The sequence below is a fragment of the Littorina saxatilis genome, linkage group LG2 (genome assembly GCF_037325665.1).
Source record: "Littorina saxatilis isolate snail1 linkage group LG2, US_GU_Lsax_2.0, whole genome shotgun sequence".
Lineage (NCBI taxonomy): Eukaryota > Metazoa > Mollusca > Gastropoda > Littorinimorpha > Littorinidae > Littorina > Littorina saxatilis.
Window position 1 is genome coordinate 27511107 of NC_090246.1, and position 16712 is coordinate 27527818.

The 16712-nt window shown below is 41.4% G+C and overlaps 2 protein-coding genes across 5 annotated transcripts in view; one reads left to right on the top strand and one right to left on the bottom strand.

Moving 5' to 3' along the window:
- Nucleotides 1-8768, bottom strand: part of LOC138958644 (long-chain-fatty-acid--CoA ligase 5-like) — a 52012-nt gene extending 43244 nt beyond the window's left edge. The window contains exons 1-3 of one of the 4 annotated variants that reach the window (XM_070329860.1): nucleotides 8639-8768; nucleotides 5772-5803; nucleotides 192-341 (exon numbers count right to left, since the gene is read on the bottom strand). In XM_070329860.1, coding sequence (XP_070185961.1) covers nucleotides 192-341 — 150 coding nt within the window. In that variant the 5' untranslated portion in view covers nucleotides 5772-5803; nucleotides 8639-8768. Of the gene's footprint in view, nucleotides 1-191; nucleotides 342-4261; nucleotides 4562-5771; nucleotides 6090-8638 lie in introns of those variants that run through there. The other 3 variants (XM_070329858.1, XM_070329861.1, XM_070329859.1) reach the window with 3 other exon arrangements.
- Nucleotides 8769-8954: 186 nt separating this feature from the next.
- Nucleotides 8955-16712, top strand: part of LOC138958646 (nucleolin-like) — a 28680-nt gene continuing 20922 nt past the window's right edge. The window contains exons 1-6 of the mRNA XM_070329863.1: nucleotides 8955-9106; nucleotides 13426-13736; nucleotides 14220-14361; nucleotides 14901-15040; nucleotides 15648-15713; nucleotides 16298-16571. Of these exons, the coding sequence (XP_070185964.1) occupies nucleotides 13442-13736; nucleotides 14220-14361; nucleotides 14901-15040; nucleotides 15648-15713; nucleotides 16298-16571 (917 nt within the window). The 5' untranslated portion in view covers nucleotides 8955-9106; nucleotides 13426-13441. The remainder of the gene's footprint in view (nucleotides 9107-13425; nucleotides 13737-14219; nucleotides 14362-14900; nucleotides 15041-15647; nucleotides 15714-16297; nucleotides 16572-16712) is intronic.

A 16712-nucleotide genomic window follows, 5' to 3' on the forward strand; every position in this document is an offset into this window, starting at 1 on the left:
TGCAGCCTGACGCAAAACACAGTGACACACACATCTACCTCTGAGAGAGAGAGAGAGAGAGAGAGAGAGAGAGAGAGAGAGAGAGAGAGAGAGAGAGAGACAGACAGACAGACAGACAAAGAGAGAGAGACAGAGACAGAGAAAAGGCACGCATACACCCTACCCCCTCCTCCTTCCACACACACACTTACCTCAATGGTCTGATACTCTAGGTCGACGGGCTCGGGCAGAGGCTTGGGTCCCATGCCGCTGAGGTAGTAGAAAGCCGTCGCTGTCGTCACGGCCCCCACCGTCACCACCCCGGCCCCCGCCAGCTTGAACATGTCCATCGCCATAGGCATCTGCAACCACCACCACGGACACATACAACGACTGGGCAATCATAATTAACATTACGGGTTATACATGAACAGCTGGATAGAATAACAAACTTTGTTTTACACACAAATGCAGTAGTACTTGCAACACGAGACTCCTCTGAAGAGAGGACATTTCCCAATAAAGGACACTATTAAAGTCCCTTTGGTTTTGTTTATCTTGACCAAAAAATATGTCATGACAGGCCACATGTAAAGTGTCCTTATACCGCTGGTACCACTGTACAACAAACAAATAGGGAAACAGTACAGAGAGGGTAAAACAAATAAAACAATATTAAGAACGTACGATTGTTAATCAACAATAATAACAGGGATAAAGTTTCCACCACCCGGTCTAGCTGTCGAGAAAACAATACATTCGGATCATCTTAATGCATATGTTAGACTGCAGCAACTGCAATATTAACTGAAAACATTCTCTCTCTGATTACTGATTGCGTATGAACAATTGCAGCTTGTATCAATCGATATATATACCTTATAGTTATACATCCATAAAGAGAATAGCCATCTCCTTATAGAATCTGCCTAGCGCTGGGAAAGGGAGGGAGGGGGGGCATGTTTACTACAGAAAATGAGGTATGCGAGACTCATTTAGTTGTAGCTTGCACTTGATAAAGTAGAATACTATCAAATTGAGAAATAATTTTATTTAAAACAGAGTTCAGAGCTCCAAAGCCATGGGATTGCTGATTTCTGGAGACTGGACTGGGGTCACTCAAGTGTTAGATAATAACACTTGACGAAAAACAATAGAGAGGGCGAAAGAGAGGAGTGTTAGAAAAAAACACCCATTCATATACATACATGTATATATATATATATATATATATCCCATGACCTCCCTTCTTTGTCTCTGTTACTTCAGTATGGGTATATATGTTGTATTTTTATAGCTCAATAAATACATCATGGACTCAAAAAAATATATGATAGTGCAGATTCCGATTTGGGCGAAGAACTACTTTGCTCCCGACCTTTGACCTCGCGCCGAACAATGTGACACATTTGTATGAAGTTCCAAAATCGTATTGCACGGCTCAGAAAACCATATCAGTTGCACGCAAAAATGAATCTCAGAACTGATCTGATGTATGAGATGCAATAAGCAAACGTTTCTTTCATTATGAAAGCAATGCAGGTGGGAAAAAACGAACATTCAACTTACAAGATAACCAGATGCTAGCGAACCAAAACAAAAACACGAGTACCCTCCCCTTGCTTCGTTAGCAGACGACTTTTGAGAATCTGTCAGACCGTCCTTACCTGGCACGGTTGGGCTTCGCTATCATCAGCTGTTTCACGTGTTTTGCGAGCAAGTCTACTCTTTTGCCTGGCTCTGCAGTAAGTCCACATTGGCGATGAAGGTATCTAAGAACTTAACATGTGTGTATTTTTCCGTAATCCAGTCATATTCTTTCAAAATGCAATCAAGCGGCGGTGACAGACTTGGGTCCTGTTTTCATCGCATCAATACCAGTTTAGGTTCATGCAAACACACTCGCAAAACAGTTTATCATGTAGATACATTTCAAATAGGGAGCAAATGGTTAAATCTACATATGTGTTCCCTAAAATTTGCTTCTCTGTCAATAAGACTAATTGTATAATAATGCGTTCGAAAAAAACAACGTGGAATCGATTCTGAATCGAGTCGAGTAAGCCAAATGGGGGCCAAACCGGTTTCCCCGTTCCGCCGACCTGAAACGCAAAAGAATTGTGCGCTTCAACTAAATGGATTTCTATACGACTTCATTACTTTCTTGCAACTTATGAACCTTTACTTAACGCTTTTAAACGGTCTGAAAGTAGTGTTACCGCGTACTTATAGATGCACTCATTCGTTTTATTTTTTCAGCGACGGTCACTTAGTTTAAGGTTGCAAAAAGGCCATGTCTCGCTGAAAACACTGTTTCACACTCCACAGATCGCAAAAGTGCCGCTAGTAGTCTACACTTTGTGTTTGATGGTAGAATGGGATATACAGATTACAACACTCGTGGTTTTTTATATGGCTTGTATTTCAGTCAAGACCCAGCGGGAATATCAATCGAGAGCCACTCGCCAAAGGCTCGTGTCTCCCGATGATATTCATCCGCTGGGTCTTGACTGAAATACAAGCCATATAAAAAACCACTCGTGTTGTAACCTATACATACATTTTCATAAAAATAAGAGAGCGAGGGGGGGGGGGGGGGTACTGCATAGATTATTAGCCCTTTTGCAGGGGGTGAGGGGGGGTGAGGGTGTTGGAGGAATAATTCCTTGAAAAACCAATATGCAAGAGCAACTTACATTCAACTCTAAGCGCCAACAGGACGCTATCAACACTTCGTTCGATCAAATAACCCCCCTCAAGGTGTGAGCAGGCGACACTCACAGAGCTATACCACTTAGTCTGCCACCTTCAGGAGTAGGGGATTTCCTGGTCCATTCGTCAACCAGGCTAATCACCTTAGTGGACTTTCACCTTCCCAGGTGTCCACAGCATGGACTTTACACCGCAGACTCCGGCCCTACCGCGTGGATATATCGTAACGTACACAACAATTTAGTGACTGACTTACTTTCTTTCTTTCTTTATTTGGTGTTTAACGTCGTTTTCAACCACGAAGGTTATATCGCGACGAGGGAAAGGGGGGAGATGGGATAGGGGAAAGGGGGGAGATGGGATAGAGCCACTTGTTAAGTGTTTCTTGTTCACAAAAGCACTAATCAAAAAATTGCTCCAGGGGCTTGCAACGTAGTACAATATATGACCTTACTGGGAGAATGCAAGTTTCCAGCACAAAGGACTAAACATTTCTTACATACTGCTTGACTAAAATCTTTACAAAAATTGACTATATTCTATACAAGAACCACTTAACAAGGGTAATAAGTGAAGAATTTTATGGGTGAGAAAAGGAAAGTAGAAGGACTTTGGGGAGACAGAAATAGAGAAGAAACAAGAAAAAGATCTTAATTAGGTTCACGGCATCGAGAGTGATGCGACCTTCTCTCAGAAGTTAGTAGAGAAGGCTCCCCCATCCACCACCCGGGGGACGCGCCTCTACGCCAATTAGGGAGCGCGAGGACTGACTTACTAAAGATCCGCTTTTCACGAGCGACGAGAGAGAGAGAGAGAGAGAGAGAGAGAGGGGGGGAAAGTAGTACAGAGAGATAGGGGAGTAGTACAGAGAGATAGGGGAGTACAAGGAGTACAGAGAGTGAGTGAGAGAGAGATTGCAGTGAATCAATTAACTATAAAGACACTACGGAGGGCACTGTGACAGAACAGGACCACGTGGATCTATCGTAACGTACACAATAAATCATTGACGGACTTACTAAAGATCGGTTTTTCACGAGCGACGAATCGTTGCGTCCTTTTGATAAACTGTACGTACAGTACTCAGTAAAGAGTAGTTCAGAGAGATAGATTGCAGTGAATCAATTAACTATAAAGACACTACGGAGGGCACTGTGACAGAACATGAAAGGTTTAGCATTGTACAGAAGCAGCAAGGCAAGCACATCTCAAACCTTTCTCTGTTATCAAAACATCATCACATGCAAATTACCGTGATAACATGTCCATCATTAGTCCCAGTTTGAAGCAAGAGCCCTCTTCACACCCATACCCTTATCGGATAAATCATTATAAAGTTTATAATACTTTCATTCATGATTTTCAAAATTCCTTATTCAGCCTTGGGAAAAGATGTTTTCATCAAATTCAAATGGTCGTGTTTTGAGTCATACATGTCCATCTTATCAAATCACCTAATGCAACATCAATCATTTCAAATAAAGTAAAAGAACGCATTCTATTCAAATGAAACGGAGAAGAGAAAAGACAGTTTCATTAATTTCAAATAAAGAAGGAAAGACAAACTTACAAGATCGCCCAGATCGGGTAGAGATGATGCCATGTTGCACTTTGCACACTCACAGACTGCCCCACCGGTTAATAACGCTCAGACTTCGCTGCCCTTCCTTCTTACACACTAGACTTATCTAGCAAGAATGCGCGCTCTCCAAGACTCAGCCGAAATCTCACACACCGGCACAAACTCAGACTCAGGTAGGCAGGCACCAACGTTCATTCAGAAAACCGCGCTGTGCTGTCTGCGAACCCTCTGGGCAAGGGTGAATGCAGGCCGTGCAATCTCCTTTTCTGTGAATGATTAATTATTACTCAATCGCGGTGGACAGAAAACGGGTCAATGTCATTTTATAACCAACCATCGAATGGGTACGTGCTTTAAAGCAACTGAAATAGCACCCCAAAGGTCATTGGACTATGGTCTGGGGGACGCATACCAAGGTCTGTCAGACAGACCACAGGCACGTGCTTTTGGTACATGTCCCTTGATGCTTCAATTTTGACCGGTGAACGAGGACTGCCTCCATCAAATATCAAACCAACCCCAGGCAAAAACAAAGTGAATGAGAAGAAAAACATGCCCAACAGCAACCTCAAAAGCGTCAAATGCGCAACAGCAGAACGACATGAAAACAGACACAAAAATAATAAACGAAAGGGAAAAAAGTAAAAGGATACAACAAAAATTGAACTCAAAACTAAAGAGAGAATGTTGGTGACACATTTCAGGCGCCTGTGTAGAGTGACAGCACTCGCACCTTACTACCACTACAAGGACACATGATAAGGTCGCCTGAAGATAGGTAGGCCACACAAGTCCAAAGGTACAGATCATTGTGTCAACAGTAACACTTCGACCCGTCTAGCTCAGGTGTTTTAGAAAAAAAATTCAGGAGGGTAAATATAGCTTCCATTGATAAGTAGTGAATATAAAATTGAAGGTGCACGACCCACTCTCAGCAGACTAAAGAACTGCACTGTAAACAGAACTGCACACAATGACTTGATCTACTGAGTTTCACCTTTCAGCCTTTGTGCTCTAAAAAGAATGTTCTCGAACAGTTCTCCTTGTGAACTTATCTATTCAATTAACTGCATGCCTATCCCTGACTATCAAAATCAATGTCAACAATTACATTGTACTTGATCTACTGAGTTTGGCCTTTCAGACTTTACATAGGTACAACCCTACAGTTCTTGCTGTGAACCTTTTGTCAGCTTACAATTGTACACATGCCTACCCATGACTATCAAAATACATGTTCACAAATACTTGATCTACTGAGCTTCACCTTCCAGCCTTTATGTCTAAAAAAACCCATTCTTGAACAGTTCTTGTTGTGCACCTCATCAGCTTACATTTTTAGGACAGCCTCAAGCAAAGAAAAGGTATACACGAACAAACGCATGTTACCTGAACGATGTTATCACAAGCTTACAACCTTAACCAAAGCAGCGGTCAAGGGTTATAGCATGCACAATAATCAGGCAGAAACTTAACACCAAGCAGACGTTGAGCTTACCTTGAAGTACTCCAGGATCTTTTGCAAGATTTCTGGAATAGCCATGTTTGCTGGAGTAAGTTACAAAGTTTCTTCAACGTCACACTCAGGAGTTTCAATGTCACACATAAAAGATTAAAACTGCTTTTGCTCTTTGTCTCTCCTCTCCACCACTGATAAGTATCACATTCACTGTCTTGTAGGTGTATCTCTTCAGAGCTATGTTGTCGACAGCAGGCATTCAATGAAAATTACCTTTAACTTAAGTCAGCACTTTGCTACTGTAACACAATTTATGCCACACTTCTCTTCCTTCCCATAATCTGTGTGCACATGTCACTGATGAGCAAGATATTTTTAGTTGCAACAGGATGATAAAAGTTGAAAATGCCAAAGGAGAAAGTACAAATCAAACTGTTGATCAATCTCAGCAGAAAACATGCACATTGTCAACTCTGACCCTAAGCTTCAAGGGAGACAACTAATGTCAAGATCAAAGTCCACAACAGTCACCGCTCCCTCAGCTAGAGGATTCATAGAAAACATTGACCTTCCTGATACTACTACTAGTGATAGTGCATGCAGAAATAAATCCATCGAAACAGTGAAGTAGAGTAAACATATGCATGTAGGACGCCTAGTGCTATGCATCCCATGGAATTACAAAGTGCATTCAGCCCTCAGCTACATAACATTGCTGTAATTCAAAACAATCGTATCTCAAGTTTTGCTGTTTTCAGAAAAACTAAACAAAAAATTGAAAAATCAATGCATCAAATATAACTTCAATGCATGGCCTGATATTTCTTTAAAGCAGAGCAATAGCAGTCTAAATGTGTGTTAATGTCTGTTGATAAGGATATTTGATTTTGATATAGAAATCATTGGGATAGCGAGTCATCAAGATTTGGTACAAGTTTTATTCTGTTTCAGTGTTTGTCACCTGACCTTCAGTGGCCACTTTCATGATGTAGTTTTGCATCAGATGAGCTCCTCTTTGTGATTTATTTTCATTTCATATCTGAGAAAGAAGAAAAATTCTAATCTCAAAATACAACAGTGGCCACCTCATCTTCCAAATTATTACATAGTTTCTGTCAAAGTGTGGCTCCAAAACCTTGTAAGTTTTATGAAGTTATGTGGGGTTTTTTTTGCGCACACTTGAAACAAATGAAGATTAGATAATAATTTTTTCTCAAAAACTTTTCCTCACTTTAGAAAGCAGTTTGAGATGAGAGCTTTTCTCACCACACTGGCAAAAAAATAAGGGAGCTAACTAGTTTTAGTTCTAAAATGGCAAAAATTAAGATACGAGGTTTGTGAATTACAGCGACAATAAGCTTGATTGAAATAATGCATTCAGACACACAGCAACTATAAGTTTAACACAATAATAATCAATGAAAATTGCACTTTCATCTGCTCTCCTGAAATTGCAAAAACTTAACATCAAAACACACAGTATGCAAACAGAAAAACAAAAGATTAAAATAAAGACAGTAAATGAACTTTTCAAAAAGAAAGGCAAACAAAAACAATGACAATTATGACAACAGTAAAAACAAAGTTTCTATAAAGCCACAATTTTTTCTGACACTTCCCTTTTCTCCTAATTTTGCCTGAAGTGGTAAAATGTGTACAATCCTTCACATTTATTTCTGAACCAATGCAATCGTAGCCCTAAATGCGCATTTTTTGTGGTTGCCAATTAATGTCCGTTGACTTTGCGACTGTGACTGAGAAAAGCTTTGATTTCAAGCAACAATAATTTTAAGGTTGCATGTGATCACCAAACCTAGGACACTTCTTCTCTCATGTTACTTTAATCTCATTTGTATATAATGTGACATCTAGTCTCTAAATTTTGGATTCTGAACACGGCCAGAATTTGGTTTTTTTTCGCTCTGGGGCTTGATCTGGGTCTGCTCACACATGTTTACACGTGCAGGAGTTCAGGCAGGCAGACGAACACAGTTTTCTGAGGTTAACTAAGCTGGTCGGAAAACGGGTGGTGTCATTATTGACTAAATGAGAATGAGGAGGGTTTGTTTTACAGTATAAAAATTACTATAACAGTTTTACTATAAGGAAAGAATACCAATTGATAAAAAATTACTAATTGCTTCTAATCTTTGGAAACAAACCACATGGCACAAAGTGGGACACAAGAAGGCTTTTGGAAAACATGGCATGAGAAATTCAGGTCTTGATAGCTGTTATGTGACATAAACATGTACACGTACACAAAATCCAAGTATAGCTAAAGGCTTTTTAGGTGCAAGAACACCTTTTATTCCCTGGTTCACGATATATAACTAACAACTATTGTTAGAATTGTGCTGCTGAGTAATAAAGCCCTTCTACAGTTACAGTTCTACCATCGAATAACCCATCATATCCCAATAAAAATAAAAATCCCTGCGCTTAGAACTGTACCCACAGAATACGCGCGATATAAGCCTCATATTGATTGATTGATTGATATAGGTCATAGATACCCCACAGGACGTTAAGCCTCCAAATAGTCAGTTACAGTTCGGGAACTCCAGTCACTATTCCTCAAAAGATATTGTGCGCATGCAAGTTCTGGTTGTAGGCAAGTGTACTGTGTAGCAGACTCAAACGTGATCTTTCCAGCGAAGTATCCTCCCACCAAGGAGAAAATTCGACAAACTGTTCTATTTTGCGGGCAAAGTATTTTTAATTTTGCATTATTTAACCATTCTGTAGCAAAGTAGGTTATGTCTGTTCCTGTTGTCAAATACACAATGCAGCTTTGCACCAGCAGACGAGAAGTTTACATCGTGCCGGTGGCATGAGGTTGTCACATGTGATGTTCGTGCCGAATCGCCGACAAATCGAGGAGAAAGAAGCCAATTATTACTTACACACTGATCTCAATTCTTCCACCTCAAGAGAAGAACACAATTTTGAACCGAGAAACAGCAAATTACTGGATTTAGAAATCCAGTAAAGCGTGGAGGCGATAATGATGATGACACGACCGCTCACCCCACTGTAAACACAGGAACTGTGCAAATTGTTACGCGGGTTTTGATTGGTGAATGAGTTGAACAGTATATAAAGATATGGTACTCTCTTAATGTATTCACAAATCTTGTTTGTATTTAATGGTATTTTCTTCACTTTTCCCAATTCTTCATGCTACTGATATGGTTCGTAGAAATGGGTGCAACTTTTTAACTTTTGTTCGTATTCCAGACCAAATATGCGAGTACATCACGTGTATCAATATTTCGTGACTCACTTCCTGTCGGCCAGACTGCATGCGGATTCAGACAGTTCTCTCATCGACAAAGGATTGAGAAAACCGAACTGTCAAAAATCAGATCGAGGTATCTCAAAGCAATAACATTGTATTTTTCTGTGTCGTTGGGTAGAAAAGATATTGGAAAATAAGATGAACATGTTTTTACGCGTAACTTCGTGTAGACTTTTCAGTCTTCTTCTTCTCTCCGTTGGGACCGGGTTTATTTGATAAACGTAAGTGGTCCCGCGTTGATGTCACTTGTCGATTCCGGATGCGGTGTGTGCCTCTTGGAATCGGGATGACAATTTAAAAAAACCAGCACTGGGAAAGGGCAGGAACTGGATACGTTGGGAGGCGTTTAAAACTATGTACAGGGGTTGAGGGATTAGGGGTTGCCCACTGGCGGCTGCAGGGGGCTGCTTCCGCGGAGACGGGAGCGGAACGACTCGAGGCTTGGGGCTGATGTCGTCGTCGTGGGAAGATGGTTCCAGTTGGAGATAGTCCGTGGGAAATAAGGTGTTGCATATGGCTTTATGAAAGTCCTGTTGCTGCCTCAGCCCATCTCCTCTTGTTCTTGCGTCGGAGCTATGGAGATAGTTCTTTTCGTCTATGCCGACCATCTTATGCTTGATTTTGTACAGCATCATGAGGCGATTGTTTTCTCGTCTATTTTTCAGAGTTTCCCATCCTAGGTTGTTCAGCATGTTGGTAACTACGCCAGGCGTTTTTTCAAAGTAGTTGTTATGGGCGTATCTGGCTGCTTTTCTCTGGACCATTTCTAATGCCTGCTTGTCATTTTCCTGATGTGGGTCCCACACTGTTGACGCGTATTCGAGAGTGGGACGAACCATGGTTGTGTAGGTAGCTGACTTCACCTTCGTCGTGCATTCTTTAAAATTTCTTCTGAGAAATCCCACGGTTCTGTTTCCTTTGGCGGTCACGTTCTTGATGTGATTGGTCCAAGATAGGTTTTTGGTGATGGTGACTCCTAAGTATTTGCTCTCCTTGGTAGTTTCGAGAGTCTGTCCATGTAGGTGGTAGGTGGACAATATCGGCGGCTTATTCTTGCTGGGAAGTATGCGGATGATGTTGCATTTGCTCGGGTTAAACTCCATTTGCCATTTCTGTTCCCAATTTTGGAGTGCGTTCAGATCTTCTTGAAGGAGGAGTGGATCTTGCTGCTTTGTTACTTTTTTATACAGCAGGCTATCGTCCGCAAAGAGCTTTAGTTTTGAATGTTTAACTGCCTCGGGCATGTCGTTTATGTAGATCAGGAATAGGAGGGGGCCTAGGACTGTACCTTGGGGCACCCCTGACGTCACTGGTCCAGCGGATAAATTAATAATATTAATAATCAGTTACCAATGAGCTTACTCCCCCACATACCCCATTCCATGCCTGTTTTTGTGCGAAGAAAGTAAATAGTGAAATCTGCTGCCATCTGAGCATGGATAATTTTTCACTGTATCAACTATAGTATCACTATCACTATCATGATGATATGATATGATATGTTGACAGACTGGTACTTAGGCTGTTGAGCCTTTGTCTGATCTTTTGATCAGTTGCTATCCTAGCCTAACTTTGAGCTAGGTAACCTACATGATCTTTTGACCGTGACCTATTCTATCAACTTTTTCTTGGTTGGTGGGAATTTGTAGTGAGAGGCATACTGACATTTGGGCTATACATATAGTCTTTCAGTGCATTGTCCAAGCGATTTTTGAAACTGTTCATTGTCGGCGCTTCTACCACATTCTTGTCCAAGGAGTTCCATGTGTCTATGATTCTGTTCGTGAAGAAAGATTGTCGGAGAGCTGTTCTGCATTGTTTCTTCTTGAGCTTGAACTGATGTCCACGGGTATTACACACGCTATTCAGCTCCAGTGGGTTCTTTCAATCGTAGTATCCATGCACGAATTTGTATGCTTCAATCATGTCTCCCCGGATACGCCTATAGCACATGCTTGGAACTTTCAAGACTCTCAAACGCTCTTCGTAACTCAAGGTCTTCAGCCCTGGGATACACTTCGTGGCTCTTCTTAACACACTTTCAATCAGATTTTTATCTTTCTCGAGTCGGGGACTCCACACCACATTTGCAAATTCCAGATGAGGCCGTACAAGTGCAACAAAGAGAAGTCTTAGCGTTTCTGCGTCCAAATGCTCATAAGACCGTCTAATGAGACCCAGGATTCTATTTGCTTTGTTGACTTGTGTTTCCACGTGCTTTGAGAATTTCAATTCACTGTCTACATTGATCCCAAGGTCCTTTTCTGCACTTGAGCTTTCCAGATCAACTCTGTCCACGCTGCCAGGTTTTCTCATATTATACACAAGTTTCTGATTTTTTGTACGCAACTGTAATGTCTTACACTTATCTGCATTAAAGCGCATCTGCCACTTGTCTGCCCAGTCGACCAAACTGTCCAAATCCCTCTGGAGTTCTTTGCTATCTTCACAAGTTCTGATTTGTCGGTACACTTTCGTATATCATCAGCATACATGCTGCACAGACTGCTCACAACTTCAGGGAGATCGTTAATGTATATATAACAAACAAAACCGGGCCTAGCACACTGCTCATGTTCCTGAAGTGTGTGTCTAAGTAGTTTATTATACTTGTACTTACTTACTTGTGCGACGTTGTACTTGTACTTGTAGGTTTATAGAAAACCTGTTCGTTGATCTTGGTATGAAAAATAAGCTGCTGTGCGTGGGCTCTAGCATAGGCAGCTTGGGATGTATAAATATTCCTAGTAGAGTTCAGTACGTGTCTAGTTTTGACTTGAACCCGTTGACGTTGTCGACTGCTACGACATTGTCGGTGTCGACTGCTACGACATTGTTGACTGCTACGACATTGTCTGGTAGGCTATTCCAGTCAAGGACCACTCTCTCTGAGAAACAAGTTCTTCGCACTCTTGTACTTGCAAAGTTTTTGAAGAGTTTCTGACTGTTTTCTCTTGTGTCATGAGATGTGCTTTGTGGTTTGGTGAACTTGGGCCTCTGGCTCTGGTAGACTCCCATCAAGAATTTAAAAGTGTCTATAATGTCACCTCTTCGACGGCGGTGCTCAAGACATGGCAGGTTGAGAACTCGAAGCCTCTGCTCGTAGGACAGGTCTTTTAGATCACTAAGCATTCTTGTTGCTCTTCTTTGAACTTGTTCAAGGTCCTTGGCGAGTCCTTTCAGGCTAGAGTTCCAGACAGAGTGGCCTTATTCCAGAATGAGGCAGAACATACTCTTGTAGAGCTGGGTGAAAGTTCCCTTATTTAGACTAGAGAATGACCTGCGGATTACTCCAAGGACACTGTTTGCTTTTGTCACTGAAAGACAGCCCGTCATCGACGTGGACCACACGTGTAGATCAGTAGATGTGTGTGTGTGTGCTAAGTAATGGCAGACAAATACATTTAACTGTGCATTGGTTGCAGCAGTTGTAACTTTGTAAGTATACCAAGAGGCATAAATTCCGCAAACTGAACTTTAAAAAATCACAAAAAATCAACTCAGTGGTGAATGTTTTCAATGTTTGAATATTTTATCTATTGGCCATTTTAGTGTTTATAAACCTTCGCTTTATTGATTTTGAATAGAACATCATGAAATGACAATTTTTTTAAAAAAGTGACTGAGTCCAAGCGCAATGATTTCGGAAAACGTTCAGTGTTCATCACGTTCAATGCTTTGGCCAGCTCTAAGCATCCCAATTGCTTGCTGTCTCTCTCCTTCATCAAGTCGTGGCATGATTGCGATATCTGATACAGCCAAACAGCCAGTTGCATTTTATAGGGCCATACACTATCTTTTTTACGTTATTGTCTCCCGTTCAGCCCATTGTCTTTATTAGCACAGTGAGCTGTGGCTGGATCAGCAATACTGCAAATCGCACGCTGACAGCGTTAAACATTTGCTCCGACACTCAAGATGTCAACTACAAATTACAGGTTCAATCTGATTTTCGTTTGAGAGCAAAATCGTTCAATGCACTATTTGCAGAATTTATGCCTTTCAGTATACATGTAATCTTGAAGTGCCCCTTGATTTGTAGAAGGGGACTTTTATTGGTCGGTTACAGATTTGATTTGCCATTGCGTTTGTAAACCAAACGCTGATTGATTCCTCATTTTGTAATGAAACCCCGGCCCTGAAAGTCCATAAAATGGTGCTTGGTGCTTCTCAAGTTGACTAGCCAGAGAGCAAATTTTACTCACCAAACCAACCATTTGTTTCAGCAACTTTACTTGTATTTGGCGAGTAGATGAACATTTCTACTCGCCAGTTACATTTCTACTTGCCATTCCGAGTAAAAGTACGAGAAGTAGAATACTCGCCACTTTCAGGGCTGAACCCACAAATATAATTAACTGTTCACTGTATTGACCAAACCATCACTTTCAGGTCCCACTAACAAACCATGGCAGACAATGCAGAGCTTGAGGAGAAGGATGTCCCCATGGAGGACGTGACAGAGGTTGATGAGGATGAGCTGTTGGGGACCAAGACAAAGAACGGAGAGGATCTTGACGAGAGCATGAAGGACATCAAGCTTGAAGGAGACTCTGGTCAGACTGGTGCTGCAGTGCCACTGCCAGAGGTGCAGGAGGAGAAGAAAGAGGAGGAGCCAGAAAAAAAGGAGGAAGATGAAGACGATGGCGGGGCTGCTAGTGACATTGAGTTCAGCATGGAAGATGACCGCAGTGGCGCGGCTGGTGAGTCGCTATGTTGGTGTTGGCCATTGAAATATTTGGAATCGCTTGGGTCTTTTTTAGGAATGCTCAATTTGTAATTTTAAAAAAAAAATATGAAATTATATTATATGTATTATTAAATATCAACATGCAGAATGTACAGATGTTAATTGTTATGCTGACCTAATCTGCTTCATGTTTAACCTATGAGCCTATCATGAGGATAATGTTTAACAATTATCTCAATCAAAGATTGCCTTCCTAGTATTTTGTGTTGCACTGAAACTTTGGTAATTTATGCGAGACTAATGAGTGTTGAAATGTTCTTGAAAGTGTTTTTGTGAAACATTATATTGGTCAGCATTCTTGTATAAACGAAATATTTCCCAACACGTGAATAAGTTTTGAATATATTGCAAATTCTATGAGTATGAAGATAAATCATGAAGCCATTGGTACAAAATCTGAAGGATGATCCATATATGCATTATTTATATGTTGCAGATGATACCTCTTGGACTTGGCACATTGAGATGTACCCCCTTTCACCTGAGGATGCACAACTGGAGAACTTTGTGAAGATGCTGAACGTTGCCACTCAGGGCCATATTGTCATCCGAACTAATGAGCAGGGCGAGAAAAAGGGGTGAGTGTACAACTGACTCACTCTCAGTGTCGCAGATGGGGGTCTAAGTCAACCAAAAGTGGGTGCATTACCTGTAGGTGCACTTCCCGTCGGTGTTTTCCTGTATACCCGGAATGCGCCCAGGTGCATTTTTCTGTATGTTTTCTCTAGTCTCATTGGAGGTCATGCAAACATTCACCTCAAAGTGCAAAGGAAATAACATGATCACTTTAGTCACAACTAGTGAACCCTTATAATGACATTGATGCGGCAGCTTTGACATCAGCGTAGCGCAACAAGTTAAGCCATGATGGTATGACCACTTGACCAGCACGCCGCGGTATTGCTGTGCTATCAGCTGTATAACATGTGTTATGTTCTGTTGGCTGCAGATCATAAGAACTAGCACTGATGCGGACACCAAACCAGGACAGTTAGTGTTACACTGCACTTAAAGTATATATATACGTCATTGCATTTTCACAGGAATTCATTGAACCCACAGCTTGTAGAACATGTTTCTTTATTTAAGTATTTGATAAATGATTCACTGTTTGCAGAGAGGTTCACTTTTACACGGAAGATGCACATGCAGCCAAGACACTGATGAGGACCATCTGCTGCAGAAAGTTTACCCACTTCAGGCCACACATCTACCTGTATCGCAAGAAAGAAGGGGAAGGAGAAGAGTATGAAAGTGGTGAGTACACTTACAACTTTGCAAGCACATTTTTCTTTCTCCTGGCATTTCGTTTGGCATCCGCAAAACAACCTAAACTTATTTCAAATAGCCAAAAAATGTGCCGTCATTTTGGCAGAGGCTGATCTTTTGCCATAGCGTGGGAAAGGTGACATTTAGAACCACCTAAACCTTCGGGAAATCCCTGAAACTTTTAAGTTTATGGCCATTTTGGCAGGTCTGCCAAAGAAAATGTACCATGTCCCTGTTCTCCGAGTCTTTGTCTTTGTTGTTATTGTTGTGTATCGGTAGGATTTTGTTTTAGAGCGGTAGTCTAGATCAGGCTTTTATTTTTTTGCCTTGTGCCCTCTGTAAATCCGACAGTAAGTGCTACAGATCATCCATCATCTGTGACACAGTTAGTGTGTGAAATTCCTGTTTGCGGGAGAATGTAATTATATATATCAACAATATGAAATTTTTCAAAGAAAGTTTATTTATGAAAACTGCAAGTGGAGTCTTTTATAAATATACTTTATTCTTCATTAGGTGGAAGAACATGATTTGCTGCGCATATCATTAATTCTCCATCATGGCTTGTTTGCATATGATGTGTTTTTACTTTCAGCTTCTTTGAGACTTGATCTGATTGAAGCTGCTAAGATGAGATGGGACAGACAGAGGAAAAACAAAGGTATGATCTATACATTTAATAAAGCTATTCTACTGTGTTAATGCTGTCAAAAGTCATTGTTTTGTTAAATTAATCAGTAAAGAATCGTTTTTCTCACAGTAATGCAAGTCGATCTCTATGTAGCTGTTAATTTTTTTTTAAATTTTCTGAAAATTATATCAGTAATTTGGACCTTTGAGCTCTGTGCGTTTATTAACTCTCATCAAGGAATCTGCCATTTGCCAGCAAGCTGGCTGCATGTAATGATCTTTTTTGAAGCGTTCTGTTTGACAGTAAAGCACCAAATACAGGTGAAGCGTAATGCCCAGCAAACAATCACATGGCAGTGTGGGTCAGAGCGCTGCGCTCTTGCCGGCTGGAGTGCTCCTCAGCTACGTCTGCAGACAGCGTCGGCACCGGCACAGCCACCACTGGTTTCTTCCCCCCACCCTGTAGCGGGCAGGGGGGAAGAAGGTGGCCGTGCCTGGTGTCTCTTCGGTTCTGCTTTCTTTTCCTGCTCTCTGAGGGCAGGAGGGAAGCACATGGTTGTGGCACGCTCTGCTGTGTGCGGCCTTTAAAGTGCACGAGTCTGTCAATGTTTGCAGGGGAGCCGGCTTCACGCATTGCCACGGTCAGCGAAGTGCCTGTGAGCACATCCAAGGAATTTTTGAACGTTCTCTTTGCTCGAGCTTATCATATCAAACGAGAGTCTGACGAGAGTGAAGCCGAAGAAGCGAAGAAGGCTAAAGAAGCCGACGAAAATGACGAGTCCAAAGCAGAGAGTAGTGCTACTGCAGAGAAAAAGGAAGAAAAGGATGATGATGAAGACAAAGACGAAAATAATGAGGAAGAGGAGGAGTTGGTCGGTGAATTCAATGGGTGAGTGGCCAGGGGCCAGTGAAAGTCTCATTTTTGTTTGTCACAGACACCACCATCCCCTTAAATACAAAATCTGTTGATGTTAGGAGTATGCCTTGTTTATGATGCTTTTACTTACAGGGTTATCTGGTTGAGGCTTCA